Here is a 14,411-nt window from a genome sequence, read left to right as displayed (position 1 = left end):
AACTAACAATCAATGATAGCTGGTTTACAATTTTTGTTGAGAGAAAAACAAATCAGATACTGCCAGAGCAGTTAATATAATGTTTGTTGGTTCGATTAATCATTTGAATGTTAGAATTATAATAGCGTACTTCCGAAAACTTCAAAAATCGAAATAATTGGAATTAAAAAGCTGTTTACAACAAACACTTCTTGTTCTAGAGAATTATTGGAAATTTCACAAAACGGCATTTTAGCAAATGGTATTAGACTTTTGTTTGTTACAGCTATTTCACCATTTATAAATGACATTATCGATATTTTTAATAAAACTAATAAGTGAATAGACCAAAGTACCAAATTAACGGAGAAAAATAAAACGGATTAACGGATAAATAAAAAACGACAAAATAAAGAATAGAATAACGGAATAAACAAATAAAACAAGAGAAAACATATAAAATAACAAGCGGATAGATGATAAACGAAGACACGCTATAATTAAACATTGTATGTTCTTTTAATTCAGATCTCACGAAATTGTTTTTTTTTTCTTTATCCAGTCTAAAATATTCATTGCTATTCGTATATGAATAAGTTCAAATATTTTCTTTTATTAACTATAGATTCAACAAGCTCTAACATAATATAAACCTTAACGCTTACATGAATTAAATTATTATTAACTTAAAATAGAACATTATTTAAATTTAGTCAAAACCCAATCTTAAACCATGTTGGAAATCTGAAAATTCTAAAATATTTTAAGCTTCTAGTTTAGAATAATAACTTTACACATTATTTGCATATAGTTTTTCTGTGGACTTTTGTTTACTAGGCCTACAATATTAATTCTGATGTAGACGTTAATTGTAATTAGTGAGGCAATTTATTTTCATTTTTTTGTCATTTTTAAACTTTTTTGTTGTTGCTTCTATTTGGTATTTCTTATAATCTTCAACTTTTCTTTTTCATTTGAAACACTACAAATTATTTAAATTACAATATCAATACAATCCTTTACTCAAACAGTTAATGATGGCATTTAAAATAGTTACACCAGTTGTTGTATTTGTAAATACAGACTATCTACACGTCGTAGCCGATTTACGTATTAGAATAAATGAAAATTATTGTGTGATGTTTTATATCTTATAAAGGAATGTACGTAATTATTGAAAAAAAATCTATACCTATAAATACATGGTTTTAAAAAATCATAAAAGACTAGCTTTCTAATAATTATTTGTTCAGTTAATTTGTGTTACTAATGTATATCCTTACAACAATGTGGGTTTAAGTCCTAACACTATAATTTAAAAAAATATCATATAAGGATTAACGATTTTGAAAGAGTTGTATACAAAGACGAGCTACAAACCGAAAAAAATGATAAAGTGGTATGATCTTAAGACAAAACATTACAACGTAATAATAGTAATAAGAAAAAAAGTATAGGAAATGAGAAAAAACAGAATTTCATATAATATAATACTTTTATTCGCTCTAATATATAAAAGAATAGTTTGTAGTTTATTACTGGGATACGAAGAGTATTTTTATATTTTTGTTTACGTATAAGAACATTATCACAGATAGGATGGATGGATGGATGGATAGATAGATGGATGAATGGATAGATGGATGGATGGATGGATAGATGGATGGATGGATGGATGGATGGATGGATGGATGGATGGATGGATGGATGGATGGATGGATGGATGGATGGATGGATGGATGGATGGATGGATGGATGGATGGATGGATGGATGGATGGATGGATGGATGGATGGATGGATGGATGGATGGATGGATGGATGGATGGATGGATGGATGGATGGATGGATGGATGGATGGATGGATGGATGGATGGATGGATGGATGGATGGATGGATGGATGGATGGATGGATGGATGGATGGATGGATGGATGGATGGATGGATGGATGGATGGATGGATGGATGGATGGATGGATGGATGGATGGATGGATGGATGGATGGATGGATGGATGGATGGATGGATGGATGGATGGATGGATGGATGGATGGATGGATGGATGGATGGATGGATGGATGGATGGATGGATGGATGGATGGATGGATGGATGGATGGATTGGATTGGATTGGATTGGATTGGATTGGATTGGATTGGATTGGATTGGATTGGATTGGATTAGATTAGATTGGATTAGATTAGATTGGATTAGATTGGATTGGATTGGATTGGATTTTCTAATGAACTGCAGTTAGCAGTTAATATATAAGCTCAAAATAAGATTGAAACCAACTCCAATAATATAGAAATATTAGCATTATACTATAAATCATATATTTTTAGATATCAAATTCTTAATTTTTGTTGTTAATTTACTAGTTTCATATTTACTACTTTAAGATTAAGCAGAGAAAGCAAAGCAGAATCATATTCACTTCGGAATACGTATTTCACTAACATTATTAATAACTTTAACCACGTTTAGTGTGCTACTCTTTGCATAACCAAACATGCAAGTCATAGACAATACCACCTCAGCAAAAATATCAAACATAGTGTTTGATGTTTCTTTACAAGTCGTGTATTGTGTCAATATATCGATAAACTGTCTAGTTCTTCCAGCTTTATGTATGTTTGGCATAATTGGTAATATTCTTACCATTATCATTCTTGTTCACAACGGCTTAAAGGAAACAACTAACATTATTTTAACAGCTTTGGCCGTGTCAGATATAATATTTTCATCGACATCTTTCTGCTATCCTATCATACGCGTATTAAAACTCTTTGACGGGGTGACATCATTTTTTATGAATTCTTATTATACAGCTTACGTATATGGATGGAACCAGTATGCTGTATGTATAAGTGTTCTAATGGTTACATTAATAGCTGTCGAGAGAATGATAGCTGTGGTCTTTCCTTTGTCACAGGTTTTCTAACACCATTTCGTATAAATTGTATTGTGGTCGGTATTTACATATTTACAATGTTACTGTATGTACCACGTTCATTTTTATTCGGATTTAGATGGACACACATTGACGTGATAAATCGTTCAGTTCCGTTACTTGAAGAAGGACCCTTTGTAAAGAATTATTATAATTTGTATTTCATTTACAATTATTGGATCTTAGGAGCATATGCAATCGTCATTCCAACCTGCTTAATTCTTATTTGCACTGTGTCAATAATTTTAAAACTTACAAAGTCAAACAGAAATATTCAAAACATGGCTTCATTGGAAGTGCAATCCAAGCGAACAAAGGATGTGAATTCGATTAAAATAACATTAACAATTTGTTTCTTTGTGGTCGTTTTAGTAGTTTTCCCATCGAGCTCATATTTTCTTATTCTACAAACTGAATACGTTATGTTGATAGGTTTTAATGCACAATGGACTATTGAAGTTTTCATAAAAGTAATTTATCAACTCAACGCCTCTATCAATTTTGTTATCTACGTCACACTTAGTCCAAAATTTGCTAACACTTACAGAAAACTATTTTTCTGTAAATGATTTCTTATAAGCTGTCATTCAACAAAATGCACTCCTACGCACTACACATATTTAAGACACAATAACAATGTTGCTTCATTTGTTCTTTTTAACCCTACAATAAATTGTTTTTCAGCTTTATGTAAAACAATAATATTTTACAATTTCAAAGGCGATTTTAATCAAGCTACTTCAAATACCTAAAATCAATAGGAAAGGCATAGAATGATTGCCGGTACGTATCCATACGGATTTGAACTCTGTCCCACTTCTATATAAGCACATAAAAAATGAAAAAAAATATTTTTTTCACTGTTGTTAATAAATTAAACTAAGTGCAACCATGAAAATAAGTAATAAGACACAATTATTATTTACATTTAGTCACTTTGTGAGGTTTAATAGCATTCTTTTAGTTTATTTTATTTGAATAATGAGTGTGGATTTTTTTAAATTTATTATTTAAAACATTAGTACTTCATATTATTAAACATGTTATGAGCACATTTTAAATGAATGATTATCTAATTTTATTTAAAATAAGTAATTTTAATAAAAAATATTTCAAAAGCGATTATTGTAAGTTTTATTGCATGTACATAATTATTTGTACAAAAATTTAAATTATTTTTTTTATTAATTATAAATACTATATTATGAAAGAAATATATTTAAATATATGTGTACATTAAATATATGTGTACATTTTTTGTGTATTTGTGAAAATCAACAAAATACATTCAACTATTTGTGTCAATTTCAGACACATCAGTAGCCTTCAAATGTAAAAGAAAATTTAGGAACATTTTAATGCTCCCATTTACGGTATACGCATTTAATTTTCACTTTAAAAATAAAATTTACTCTACAAAATGTAAAGACTTTTCATGTTTTAACTCTTCAAATTTGATGCCAACACATTTTTATTAGTTTTTGTCATCCTCGTTGTTACGTCCCTTACATGTCCCCTGCTTGTGTGTGTGTGTTGTGTGCTGGAACGACAGGTACCCTCCCTTTGGTGTATAGTTGTATCCCTTGGTTGAGTGTGTTTACATGGAGCGAGAGGTGTTCACGTGAGGTGTGTCAGGTTACGGGTGTCAGAGCGTGTGCCAGTGTGTGAATCAGTCTGTTGTAGGGTGGCTGTGGACGTGGAACATGGAACGTGGTGTTGAGTATTGTATTTATGTTGTAGACCCCTTTTGATCCTTTTATTATTTAAGTACTGTATATATTATTAAATATCTTATTATTATTGTTATTATAGAGTGTTAGTGTTATTGTTGTATACGTCGTATTTGTCTGTTGTTATTTATATACTTCTAGATTCTAGAACCCAACATTTGGGGGCTCGTCCGTTTAGCATGGCTACTACCAGGAGTGCCAGAAGACAGCTAATAAGTGACTTGAAGGAGGAGGGAAAGCTAATCGGGCTGACCGATGACAGTTTGGCGGAATGGGTAAAGGAAGAGTTGAGGAGGGTGGAAGATGCGAAGGTCGAGGTTGTAACAAAGGTATGTAACCCTGTAGCCCGCTTGAGGGACGTGGCGGCGATGACGGTGGACGAAGACCTGGGTGCGTATGTGAGGCATTTTGAGAGTCAAGCAAAGAGACAAGGCATTGACCCCAAGGACTGGTCGCTCCTTTTGACGGACAAGATGAGTGGACAACTGAAGACTTTCCTCGTTGAGACGGGACTGAACTTGCATCATGACTTCGAGTCAGTAAAGGTAAAGTTATTCACGCACGCAGGTTTCAACGAGGAAAAGTATAGGGTCAGATTCCACCAGCTAGTACCAACACACGACGACATGAGAAGCTTCGCAGTCAACACAGAAGCCGCTTTGAGAGCGTGGGTCCAGCAGTCGGGAATAAAGGAAACGTTTGAGGACTTGGTGAACCTCCTGATAGTTGATCGGATAAAATCGGTTGTTACTTGTGATCTGTTGGAGAGGCTGAATGGTGCTGCTAAGGTAAGTGTGGAAGATAATCTTAAAGTTATTGACAACTATAAGAGCATTCAAAACGCTAGAGTGACGAGGCCAGTAAACCAAACCCCTCCGTACGTCGCTGCAAGTTCTACAGCAGAGAGGATACCCTGACAAAACAAGACACCGCGATCTCCAGGACGCCACACTTGCCCTTCCACAGAAGAAATTGAGTGCTACTCATGCGGGGGAGTTGACCATATAGCGGGAGTCTGTCATACCTCTAGACGAGACAGGAGCGAATCAGGTAAACGACAGGCACGACAAGCTGGTTTACAACCGATGCATGGTGTCAGCAAGGTCAGTCTGAGCAGTAAATGCTACACATGTGGACGTTATGGACACTATGCCAGGGATTGTCATAGCAATAGTAATAGCGGCTTTACTTGGAGAAATAGATCAGATAAAAGAGCTGTTGTGGAGTATGGAAACAACAAAAGACCTTATCGGTGCTACAAGTGCAATGAACAAGGTCATATTGCCAAAGAGTGCAGTATGGATATAGATACAGGCGCCTGTTATAGCTGTAGAAAGCCAGGCCACATACAACGAAACTGTCCCAACGGGACCAGTGGAGCGAGCAACTGGCGTACTGAAAATGTACATCGACGGTCAGATGATCTCAAGTGTTATTGCTGCGGTGGTTTTGGTCACATATCACGGGTGTGTCCCTCAGCTCAGCGTGATATGTTAGGAAATTTTTCCCTGCTTAAAGACTCGCATATGAGAGTGAGGTAAAGCACGAAATTTGGAGGCGTATCCTTACAAAGGTAGTGTCCTTGGTAAGTTTTTTGTTAAGATAATGTATTCAATCAATGTAAATTTTTCTTTGTTTTTTTTTTTATACAGAAGCTGTGTATGATGATTACGGGCTGTAGATGATTAATGTAGTTAAAACGGCTATCGAGAAAGGAACTCAGTTTGATCGCCTTTAAGAAAAGATGACCATCTATGGCGACGTACGCATCTGCCGATGGGCCCTTACACTACAGGAAACAGCCTGTACTGTGAAACATATCAAGGGAACTGAGAACTTTGTAGCAGACATTCTATCACGAGTGTTTTACGCCAACTGGTGTATATGATATTGAGAAATGTATTATTGTAGGAGTATAGTATGATTATGTTAAGAAATTTACTATTGAGGCATTATAATAAAATTATATTTAGAAATGTTTGAGAAAGGTATTACTGATGCAGTTTAGAATGATTATGCAAATCAAATTTTTGTTGTGGCTTCTCACATGTATCTTCATAGGTTGAGATAGTCAGACCACGAGCTTGGTGCCCGGCCGGAGAAAACCATAGTCCACACTCAGGACCGAAATGTTAAAGCTGGATGCGAGCCACACTCTGGACCGAACTGTCCAGGCTGGATACAAGCCAAACGCTGTCCCCACCGGTCAAAGCGAGGCGTCCTAAGGGCTGAAGAATAAATAGTCGAGCTCGGGCAACAACAGTGGCTAATGGAACAAGAGCTGAAGGTGGAGGGGAGGGATGTTACGTCCCTTACATGTCCCCTGCTTGTGTGTGTGTGTGTTGTGTGCTGGAACGACAGGTACCCTCCCTTTGGTGTATAGTTGTATCCCTTGGTTGAGTGTGTTTACATGGAGCGAGAGGTGTTCACGTGAGGTGTGTCAGGTTACGGGTGTCAGAGCGTGTGCCAGTGTGTGAATCAGTTAGTTGTAGTGTGGCTGTGGACGTGGAACATGGAACGTGGTGTTGAGTATTGTATTTATGTTGTAGACCCCTTTTGATCCTTTTATTATTTAAGTACTGTATATATTATTAAATATCTTATTATTATTGTTATTATAGAGTGTTTGTGTTATTGTTGTATACGTCGTATTTGTCTGTTGTTATTTATATACCCCTAGATTCTAGAACCCAACACTCGTTGCACTTTTATAAAAAAATCATATTAAAATGGTCATATAGAAATGGCCGAAACTAAATTGAAAACTAAATAAAATTAAAAGGGAGCGTAGTCAGGTCAGATTGGCTTATTATCGCTTTACTGTAAACTCAAGAGATTGAACCAAAAAGTTGGTGAGGTGCGACAGCTCGAGACAACAACCCACCTAGGAAAGAAAGCAACAAATTCAAACACCTGTTGCCTTGAAAATTGTTCTTGGATAGATAAAAGCTATGGAAGCAAATACAGAAAGAAAGGTAGGCTAAGATTGGAGTTAACTGCCCTTAAGATACATAACATGTTAACACGAAATACCTAATTATGTTGGTGAACATTTATTACATCATCATACTAGAAAAACAAAGGAATAAAAGAGATATATTTAGTTGTGTAAAATATATGGCATGGTTGTGTTGTAGCGTATTAAAATGCAAATCTCCTGCATGAGTTCAGATCTGTTGGTATTGATGGGAGTAAAACACAGATTCATGACCATAAACGACCGTGAACATACAAGGGTAATAAAAAAAGAACGAATATCAGTGAACTCTGTGACTATGGAAAGGAACAAATATTAGTGCAAAAGATAATCAACGCATTGAATGGTGACGTTTCAGTAGGTTCGTTGTTGCCAGGGGGCGGGGGGAAGAGAAGTTTAGAGAGTAGTCTTGTTTTTGTTTTCTTTGGTTGAGGTCGTGCATCTAGTCAATTCTCAGTAGCGTTCGTTCAAGTCTTGTTATGTATTATTATTGTGTTATAAATAGTGGTGTTCAATTATATCATAATCCTAAATATAAGAAAATGTATCCAATAGGTACGAAAGTGACCCACTCTTTTCTGTATATTTATTTAAATAGTAGTGTATACTTTATTTTCTACATTTTAGTGCATTATTACTTAAAAGCTTGTTATTAAAACGTTTTTTATGATTTTATTTTCTTTGCAGTCAATATTTACCGTCTATTTTAAGCAGGGCGACCAATGTGTAGATGTGGTGACTACCTGTTTTTAAGTAACCTCTCGTGGCAGACCCGTGGTTAATGACGCAGCTAATTTTTTGGCAGAGATCACCAGAGCTTTTAAATTCGGGCTAATCAGAGGCTATTTATACGGATATGGTGTTTTTTATGTAGGTTTAGCAAAATAGAAACGCCGGTGCATTTTCTTAAATTTTCTTAAATTTCCGTATCAGGTTATAATACCGAGTCTGGATTCATCGAGTGTTAGAAATAATAATATAATTGAAATAAGTGATTTGCATTTTACATCAGCTTATAAGAGCATTAATCTATAATACCAAGCTTTACCATCACACATTAGAGCACACACAAACGAACAAGAATATCGTGATTTCTAAATTTATCCAAAGAAAAGCTTATGTGGTACCTGGTTTAGAAAGTAAACATGGGATTGAGAAACGCCAACAAATTTCAACAATGGAAGTGAACCGTGACGACTAAACACGCTAACAAGTACACCAACATAATTCATATAACTTCTTTACAAAAGCTTCATCACCATCTCAGCTGTTCGACTTATAATTTTCATAAAGCTTTAAACACAGGCGGGTTAATGTACACTGTGTTACAATACAATATAAATATATAGGCTACGTTTCACACAATTTATTTCAAAACTAAAACTCAATCAACTGGGTAGGTCTACTTTTTTCGATAGTCGTGCTATATAGCTATTTTAGGGAATCCAGCACGTGCTGCATTCCTTAACTTAGTGTCCACTGCATGAGTTAAAGTGATGAAATAAAAGAAAGATTTTTGATACAATAAAGATAAAAGACTTACCAGAAATATAAGTATTTTTGCAAATATATTAGCTTCTGAAACAAAAGAACTAGTATAAATATCCAGGTCCGGAATAATTGAATATTTAGTAGCACGCAACTTTAAAGTAAATTATTCTTTTAAAGATAAAATTGCTTATATTTCTTATCCCGATATTCTTTTACTATTTTAACAGTAGTAGTTTAACATGTACCTTTGATTTTTTTGTGACACGTCAAAAGAGCGCACGACAAAAGAGCGCCGACATAAGAGCGCAGACAAAAGAGCGCCGACATAAGAGCGCCAACATAAGAGCGCAGTCAATTAAAAAAAATACATGTTGTACGCTAAACGAATATGACATGGTTAACACTTGTTTTTATTAAACAATCGGCGAGAGAACAACGTCTTTATTTATATAATGGTTAATATGTTATGAATGCAGTTTGATAATATTTCTAACCCAAGTAACATGGAGAAGATCGAATCACAGAAAGGGAAAATTAATATGTTGGTCGAAGGCTACATATAGACAGGACAGGGCAAATGCTGATGGAAGTACGACATGGAGATGCTGCAAGAAAGATGGCTGCCGAGGACGGATGAAAATGCTGAGCGATGTTGTTCTGTCATCATCAGAACACAATCACGCTCCTGATCCGGTTAAAATTGAAGCAGCGAAAGTTGTTGCGGCTATACGAAAACGGGCAGTGGAAGGGACTTCACGTTGATTATACCAGATTTTTATTTAAAGAAACTGAACAATTAGTTTTTTAATGAAGTTAACATTAAACGATACCTACTAATCTGAGTTAATTTTCTTGTTTTATTTATTAAATATGGTTTTTCTATTTTTAGTTTGCGCTCTTATGTCGGCGCTCTTTTGTTGGGAAATTAGTGCGCTCTTATGTCGGCGCTCTTATGTCGGCGCTCTTTTGTCGGCGCTCTTATGTCGGCTCTCTTTTGTCGTGCGCTCTTTTGACGGGGTGCCGTTTTTTTGTTTAAAATATTTACATTAGATTTTTTTTACCAATATAAAGTCGTTTCATTGTTGTTAGAAAATAACTCTATGTTGTTTTTATGCTCTATTTAACTTACAGTTATAACATAAACACAATGTAGATCGCATTAAAACATAAATAATAAAATGTATTGAAGCGCTTATTTTTTACATGGTAAATATAAGGTTTGTTAATAAAAAAAAGCACAGCTGTAAGATATAATACTTCAATTACTTGAAATATAGTTAAACACGTTTGTTGGAATTAGAACAAGAATAAATAAACTTAAACATATATTCAATGATATTTTAATGGATCTGAAATCATTAACTCTCTAAGAGCAAACATCAAAGGAAGAAAATTGCCTTTATTTTTCTGTAAGAAATTGATAGCTTTATTATAATCATGGAATAACTATCGCAATGTTACTTATTAATGCTTGATTGAAATTAATAAACCAGTTGCTCGACGTAAAATTAGAAAATTGCAACAAATTATGGTACTGTTGACTTGTTCATAGAAAGCACAATCTACTTAATACATCGAGGGATATAAATAATCCAAACACAAATTATATATATATATATATATATATATATATATATATGGTTCCATGACAAATGATCTCAGGACAAATGATCTCAGACAAAATATCTCAGACAAAATATCTCACGGACAAATGATCTCAGGACAAATGATCTCAGGACAAATGATCTCAAGGACAAATGATCTCAAGGACAAAAGATACCAGGACAAAATATACCAGGACAAATGATATCATGGACAAATGATCTCAGACAAAATATCTCAGACAAAATATCTTACAGCAAAATGTTGATAGTATGTACAATGATTTTAGTTCATTTGAACTTTTTTTTTTTAAATTGACTGTCACTATGGTTTTGTTTACTAATTTCTTTACGCATAATAATTGTGAATAAAATGAATTTGTTACACTTAACAAACCATCAAAAGATTTATTTAACTTAATCTTTGTAATGGCCTTTGATTTGAAAAAATAAAAATTAAAACAAACTTTCTCCATTAGCCTGAAAAGTATGATAAATGATAATGTATAAAACAAAGTAACGGTAGCTATACAACAATAATGTTTAAAACATGCGAAATATCTTTCAAAAATGTTAATGGGTCTCTAAGTTCGTAACGTAAAATTATTGTTTTTATTGCATGATCAACACAAACATAACGTTTACGTTTCTTTGCTGGCAGGTACATCGTTATAATCACACCTCTCCAATACTATGTGATCATGTATTGTGTGAACTCTTGCTCGACATGTTCTAACTCCGTGATGACCGCTGTTTGTCTTAAATAAGCATTAGTCACCTGATCACTAAGGTGTGACCGACGCATAACTATTGAATTTAGCTATTAGTTGTATTGTTCATGGAGGGCGGATGTCTTTCCCTTAAGGCATGTCTCTACCACCAAAGCGGGCTGCCACCTTGATACGAAGGTGTTTCTCTATTGTTATTTCATCCTCTTTGATCTAGTTTCGTCCACCTGACATGGTTGGATTGTCTCATGTTTGGCAAGCCCGCCTACGCTGTCTATCGAACAATTTCTTGAATCTTCTATAGTAATAATCCTAATTTTAAAATGCAATATACAATTTTAAAAGTGCAATATGATAAATTTATACGGCAAACATTTCTTACAATTATCATATGGGCCTATAAACAATATTAAACATATTAAACAAAACCATACGACAGTTAATAAAAATTGTTCAGATCAACTAAAGTCACCCAAATACACTATTAAAATTTAGGTGTGAGATATTTTGTCTGAGATATTTTGTCTGAGATCAATTGTCCGTGGTATCATTTGTCCTGATATATTTTGTCCTGGTATCTTTTGTCCGTGAGATCATTTGTCCTTGAGATCATTTGTCCTGAGATCATTTGTCCTGAGATCATTTGTCCGTGAGATATTTTGTCTGAGATATTTTGTCTGAGATCATTTGTCCTGAGATCATTTGTCCTGTCACCATATATATATATATATATATATATATATATATATATAATTTGTAATTTGAAAAATGGGAAACATACAGCAATAATTCTTTCAACAGCTGTTAGTGTCACCATACGAACGCTGATACAAACAGCACATTGGTTCCATCCTAGAAAGTAGGCACTATAAATACTATAAATATTAAAAGTCACTATCAAGGAAAAATAACTAACAATCGTTGGTAGCTGGTTTACAATTTGTGTTAGAGAGAAAAACAAATCAGACACTGCCAGAGCTGTTAATATAATGTTTGTTGGTTCGATTAATCCATTGAATGCTAGAATTATAAAAGTAATCGTATTTCCGAAAACTCAAAAATCGAAAGAATTGGAATTACAAAGTTGTTTAGAGCATACACTTCTTGTTCTAGAAAATTATTTGAAACATCACAAAAACGGCATATCAGCTAATAGTATTAGACTTTTGTTTGTTACAGCTGTTTCACCACTAATAAATGACATTATCTATTTTTGTAATGAAACAAAAAAGTAAATAGACAAAAATAACGAATAAACGGTACTAACTATAGCATAAACACTAATCCTAACCCCAATTTCCACATTTAACTCCAGCTCTAAACGTGACATAACAAAATCTTAAAACATAAGATAAACCTTAACGCTTACATGAATTAAAGTATTATTTACTTAAAATAGAACATTATTTAAATTTAGTCAAAACCCAATCTTAAACCATGTTGAATATCTGAAAATTCTAAAATATTTTAAGCTTCTTGTTTAGAATAATAACTGTACACATTATTTGCATATAGTTTTTCTGTGGACTTTTGTTTACTATGCCTACAATATTAATTCTGATGTAGACGTTAATTGTACATAGTAAGGCAATTAATTGTCTTTTTTTGTCACTTTTAAACTTTCTTGTTGTCTTCTATTTGGTGTTTTTTATAATCTTCATCTTTTCTTTTTCCTTTGAAACACTACAAATTATCTGAATTATAAATTTAATACAATCCTGTACTCAATCAGTTAATGATGGCATTTAAAATAGTTACACCAGTTGTTGTATTTGTTGTCTTTCCACACGTCGTAGCCTATTTGCGTGTTAGAAAAAATGAACATTAATTATTGTGTGATGTTTTATATCTGACAAACAAATGAACGTACTTTTTACAAAAAAATCTATACCAATAAATACATGGCTTTACAAAATTATAAAAGACTAGCTATCTGATTATTACTTTTTTCATTTAATGTGTGTTACTAATTGTGGTATAAGTCCACTCTGTGTATTTAAAAAAAATCATCATATAACAATTACCGTTTTTGAAAAAAAAATTGTATACTGAGACAAACTACAAACCGGAAAAAAATAAAAAACAGTGGCATGATCTTAAGACAAAGCATTACAACGTAATAATAGTAATCAGAAATAGAACGGGAGGGAGTGATCTCCCCTAAACTTTCTCGAATATTCTTAGATAAAACAACAGGGGATTGGAACTCGGGATATAGTTATGATTTTTAATCCATTTTCAATACTTAAACTTTTCAAAACAGAATAGAATCTCATAGAAAAAAGAATTGCGCGCCAAGTGAACGCCAAATAAAGATGTTCATAATAGTGCGAAATATTATTTGTACTTATTTGTTTTTTGAGAAATCGGAAATAGCGTAAATTAGTACTCCCGGTTAACGGAAATTACTCAAGATTTACAGGAGGTAGATCATTAGATTTTTTACTTACATGTGAAATTTCATTTATCTATCTAAAATAGTACTCAAGTTATGGGCTTTTAAAAGTACCACTTCCGGTTTTCGGAAATCGCTCAAAAGTTAATAGGGATCTAAGATTTGTATAAAATACTTATATATGAGATTTCATCAACCTAGCTGTAACAGTACTCAAGTTATCGTGTTTACACACACATGCACACACACAGACACACACACAGACACACAGACATACTGACAAGATTGGAAAATTATGTTTTTCCGTATCAGTTAGGTGTAAAACGTCGAGGTTTGCGAAAATCTCGATTTTTGTTTTGCACGATTTCATGACTTTCTCTATACTTCGTATATACGAGAAAGTAAAAAGAATTGCACATAATATAATACTTTTATTCGTTCAAATATATACAAATAATAGTTTAAACTATTTTAGTGTGATACGAACTGGATTTGTATATTTTTATGTTTGTATAAGAACATTATCATGTATAGGTATACATATGTATGTATATAAATATT

General features: G+C 33.4%; 1 protein-coding gene across 1 annotated transcript; it reads left to right on the top strand.

Moving 5' to 3' along the window:
• Nucleotides 1–4,837: 4,837 nt before the first annotated feature.
• LOC131937285 (uncharacterized) lies at nucleotides 4,838–6,343 on the top strand. Its single transcript, XM_059294573.1, has 2 exons — nucleotides 4,838–5,446; nucleotides 6,311–6,343. The coding sequence occupies exons 1-2, from the start codon at nucleotides 4,838–4,840 to the stop codon at nucleotides 6,341–6,343; spliced, it is 642 nt and encodes a 213-aa protein (XP_059150556.1).
• Nucleotides 6,344–14,411: the final 8,068 nt, after the last annotated feature.

The sequence above is a fragment of the Physella acuta genome, unplaced genomic scaffold (genome assembly GCF_028476545.2).
Source record: "Physella acuta isolate Inbredline_101_S28 unplaced genomic scaffold, ASM2847654v3 ptg000206l, whole genome shotgun sequence".
Classification (NCBI taxonomy): domain Eukaryota; kingdom Metazoa; phylum Mollusca; class Gastropoda; family Physidae; genus Physella; species Physella acuta.
This window is presented reverse-complemented; position numbering and strand designations above follow the sequence as displayed.

Excerpts from the sequence above, each read along its gene's own strand:
- LOC131937285 (XM_059294573.1), top strand. The coding sequence starts at position 4,838 with ATGGCTACTACCAGGAGTGCCAGAAGACAGCTAATAAGTGACTTGAAG. Across the intron at positions 5,447-6,310 it reads GGCTGAATGGTGCTGCTAAG|AAGCTGTGTATGATGATTAC; the intron begins GTAAGTGTGGAA and ends TTTTTTATACAG.